This window comes from Tubulanus polymorphus, chromosome 10, assembly GCF_964204645.1.
Source record: "Tubulanus polymorphus chromosome 10, tnTubPoly1.2, whole genome shotgun sequence".
In the NCBI taxonomy this organism is placed as follows: Eukaryota; Metazoa; Nemertea; class Palaeonemertea; order Tubulaniformes; family Tubulanidae; genus Tubulanus; species Tubulanus polymorphus.
Window position 1 is genome coordinate 3,386,137 of NC_134034.1, and position 4,661 is coordinate 3,390,797.

At 40.0% G+C, this 4,661-nt stretch overlaps 1 protein-coding gene across 1 annotated transcript; it reads right to left on the minus strand.

Annotated features, from left to right (window-relative positions):
• On the minus strand, positions 1-3,932 carry LOC141912346 (uncharacterized). The gene is made up of 2 exons (XM_074803597.1): positions 3,661-3,932; positions 1-2,845 (listed from the first exon to the last, which is right to left on the minus strand). The coding sequence occupies exons 1-2, from the start codon at positions 3,930-3,932 to the stop codon at positions 556-558; spliced, it is 2,562 nt and encodes an 853-aa protein (XP_074659698.1). The 3' UTR covers positions 1-555.
• Positions 3,933-4,661: the final 729 nt, after the last annotated feature.

Sequence of the window (4,661 nt, forward strand, 5' to 3'; positions counted from 1 at the left end):
TACAAAATAATACATCATATGAAATATTCCTTGGTTTACACAAAAGTTCATCTCTTATTTATACACATATGTTTACAACGCCCGTCAAGGATGGACCCACTTGCATATACAAAGATTATACCCGAAATCAGATATTTGACAAACAAGTTAAAAGAAATACGTATCTTTCATCTTTAGGTTATATTTATAAATTCATACAATATAATTTTTGAATAAACTTGAATATATTCAACACACTCAATGGAAAAATTCAACAGATCATGATTCGTCTAATGTAGGACCATAATTCTTCTAATAACTTTGGCCTAGTTTTACAGATTTGAACAGGTTTTAACCGAGTGAGTTTAAATAAGTGTTAATACGTGGTTATTATGTATGCCTGTGAGACCAAGCCCCGCGCGCTGGTGAAGTCGACGATCAGTTGTTGTAAACAACGGAGCGTTTTTTCCGTAGCCTTAGGGGTGGGGAGGGGGAATGGCGGGGGTGAGGCATAGACCACGCAGAATCACATTTTTTGTACATTATGTTGAAATATGTACGAGTAATGTTTATCGATTAGCGGTTAGATCGAAACATATTGGCTGGTTGTATGAATCTTTTCTGTTTACCGATCAGGGTAAGACGAACTCTTTTCCAAAACGTAGAACGGGCTTTTTCGTCTCGCGGGTATTTCATGTAAACGATATTTGAAAAAATCGTCTGCAAGGATTCGGGCATGCGCGATTCGGGTATATGATCGATATCGAGCACGAGTATGATGTTATTGCCCTCCTCCACGCACCGGGTCGCCGCCATACTTACCACAAATTCCGTCCATCTTTCTTTGACGAATGATTCGGTCAACAGAAACACGACCCACCGAGACCCGTAAACAGCATCCGCGATGTTCTGTTGTATGTAGCCACCGAGCGTAAAATCTCGAAACTCGACGCAAAACTTCGAAGCAAACTGTTTAGATTTTTCTATCTCGGGTATGAAATCCAAATAGACAAATTGTAGGTCTTCCATGCTGTGGCTTAAAAATCCGTCAAACTTCAAATTATCAGGACGGTCAACCATTTTTATGCGAAATGGTTTCGGTAGCAATCGATTGATATTTACCATCCACCAATAGATAAGTTGCCATTTCTTTTTGGCAACAATTCGCCCAATAGCCATGATTATAACAGCGACGCATAAAGTCGAAAGAGAAATGATTAAATCTTTGTGGTTGTCACATTCTATCCAAGATAACTCAAAGTTTACGATTGGAACTCCTGATAGTTTTTTTGGTGAATCGCAGAGAAGTTCTAACGTGGTCATGTTGTGTACGGCTTCTGCAAAAAAGTCAAGATAGTAATGCTTCTTTGTTCTATGACTTCTCAACTCTCTTAGCCAATTTCGAAGGTTTCGCAGTTCACAATCGCATTCTAATGTATTATCGAGAAGAAATATGGATCTGAACCGTTTCAAATTCATGATTTCAGCAGGATCGAACGTTTTTAGTTGATTCGATGCTAAATTCAAAGTGCGTAGGTTTATCAGCGGTTTTAACAGACCTGGTTGAATCACGGACAGTCTGTTATGATGCAACACCAAAAACATTAAGTTAGGGGTCGCTTCAAACGTGGATCCATCCAAATGCCTAATTCCATTTCTGGAGAGATCGAGTAGTTCTAATGACGGAACTCTGCTTAGGATATGATGGAGTACATGAATTGGACAGTTGCCAATGATCGTTCCGGTTAATAGCAGTCGTCTAAGTTTATAAAACGGTCTCTTCCACGAAAGGTTTTCACACGCGGCGTTAAGCGTTTGTTTGTCTAAATACATATTGAATGCTCCTGCAAAGTTTCTTATCCCGATGAAAGTCATAGATTCGGGCAACAGATCGAACGACTTCAGGCACAAGAAAACGTAAGAACTAGTTAATTCGATCACAAAGTATTTCAACATGCGCAGGTTCGTTATGTCGTTTCTCAGATAGAAATTTCTGTCCAAGGGTCGTAAAGCGCCCCTACAAGGCGATTTATCGTGAACTAGTTCTACAACACTGCAAGATACACTTAACGCTGTCACACTGTTGTTCAAAGCAAATAATGTGCCACTATCGAAACAAGTAAAGCCTGGTGAATCAAACGCGTAAAATTCTCTCAGTTTCGGGCTGGATAATATGATTTCTGTCAGATTCAAATTCTGGACGTTGTTCCGCGTCAAATATAATTCACGAAGATTAACGAGTCCTTTGAATTGGTGCTTTGTGAAATTCGTTTTGCTATAAGACATATCGAGCCTTCTCAAACGTTCGAACCCGCGAAAAAAGCCTACGTCTATTTCGGGTATTCGATTCAACATCAGGTTTAGAATCTTCAAATTCTGCACCGGTAAATATTTCAATATTGACCTAGTCAACGAAATTGCTTCAAATCGCCACGCACCCCGTAAATATAAAACTTCTAAGAAGATGCTGTTTTGCAGAGAATGAAATAGATTGTGAATAGCTTCGACAGTGTGCTTTGGAAGACATGATCTTCTCATAAGTCCCACTTGTGGCTTGGTGTACAAAACAAAATTGTAAGCGAACCATCTCAGATGCTTATTTTCAATGAAAGCCTGTTTGTCAATAAACCGTACTGGATTACATGAAACATCAAGCGCTAACAGATTCGGTAGATAATGGAACGACCTTGGTCCCACCAGTGAACTCAATGCGTTTTCCGCTGTCTTTAACACAAACAACCTCGGTAATCGGCGCAACGGTTTTATGCTCTTTATCCTATTCTTCGACAAGTAAAGAATATTTATGTTATTCTTTATTCGGGGGAACTTCGTGAATCCTTTATTCCTGCAGTTAGCGATACCATACCTGGAAAATATAGTGCTGATATAGTTTTACGAATAAAGTTTCTTTTAAATCGATTTAATGGCTTTAAATTTGATTGCTTTCAATCAAATTGCATTGGCTAGCAATGATACAGTGGAAGGAACTAGGGTGGGGATTTCGGCCCCTTCGTCCGGACAGTGTTTGCCAATACATCTTCTCAGAAAAGGGCATCTCTCCAGGCGCAGATCGGGATCCCCCTGCCCAGCTACCAAAAAATTATTTAAAATTTATAAAATTATCATTTTTATCGTTTTCTCGAAGGAATTTACTCAAGACAAATGCAGACAGTACCAGATATACGGTACCATATCATCTTATGTTTGACCTAACAATATGCCGTATAGGCCCCATCATCATAAGAGATGTTAGTCGGCAGTTTAACATAAACATTTATTATGAACCCCCTCCTGGAAAAAAATCCTGGATCCGCGCCTGCCCTCCGCATGACATCGTAGGATGTTCCCTTTGGTTTCGCATGCTTTTCACATGTAGTACGTTCCTTTTTCATTTGAGTCCCACCTTCCAAGAGATAAGATAGATCATCCACCACCAATAGATACCGATATGATGGAGAGGCGCAGTGGCCAAGTGGTTTAAGCCGACGGTCACTGGTCTCGTCAATCCAGGGTTTATGGGTTCAAACCCTGGTGGCGACAGAGTTTCTTGGTCGAAGGTTCTTCTCCGGTCTCTCCCCGATTGGGAAAAAGAAACATCAAACCTGCTTATAATGCCCTGTGTGGCGCTTAGCGGGTTGAGGCGTTAGAAAAAAAAAAATACCGAAATGAATTTCAACTTACCCGCGCCTGTAGTAACAGCGACACACCGACGGGCAACCGTAGTAAAAACGTCTGAGGATATCGTCGCGTCGGTTTGGACCCCGCTTATCGCCGACTATTCCAGAATACGGCATCGGACTATCGCCGAGTGACCGGTATATCTGATAATCCACTGAATTACTTTCTGAACTCCACGGCGTTCTTTCGATTTCATCATCGATAATTTCCGATATGATACCACAGCGGCACAGCAGTATCGCAACCACGAGAATTAGAAGTTTACAAGCGGCCATTCTTCCGTCTCTCACTGATCACATCGAACAGACGACCGAAATTCCGTGTACAATGATGCAATGAACGTGTACAATGAAATGTGAAATCAATCGGACAATCCAAACAAAACTTCCGGCTTTTTCCGTATCGTTTTCTATATTATTCTATTATATTCATTTCTATATTGATATGATGTATAATGATTCAAGGTCGAATATCAAAACTAAAGTGAAGCTGTTTGATAGACTTTTCTATCACAGCTACCTGCAATTATCAAACGCAGTTATCAATATTTTCTTATTTTATAATAGTCATTTCAGCAGTGGTTTCAACTGAAGGTAGCCACTGTCTATTTCAACCTGACTTGAGAGCATTCCGGGTGGCCTAGCTCGCTAATTTTTGGTAGTACATACCTGATAAAGGTCTTAATAGGACCAGAAAGGACAGGCAGTCGACCTTAATCATGATTTTTTAATCCTTTTGAAACTGTATTGGGGGATATCTAAAAGGTCTTAACTGAAAAGGGTTAATTGAAGAGAATTGACTCCATGATTTGAAAGTTTAACAAAACGTTCTATGCCTACGTACCAAACTTCAGTTGGTAGGCATGGAGAAATATTGTTTAAATTTCAAATCATGGAGTCTCTTTTCTCATCTCAGGAACCCCTGTCAATGCAGACTTTTTGGATATCGTTCAATACAGTTTAAAGTGGATTAAAATACGATATTTTAGATCAGCTGCCTGTCCC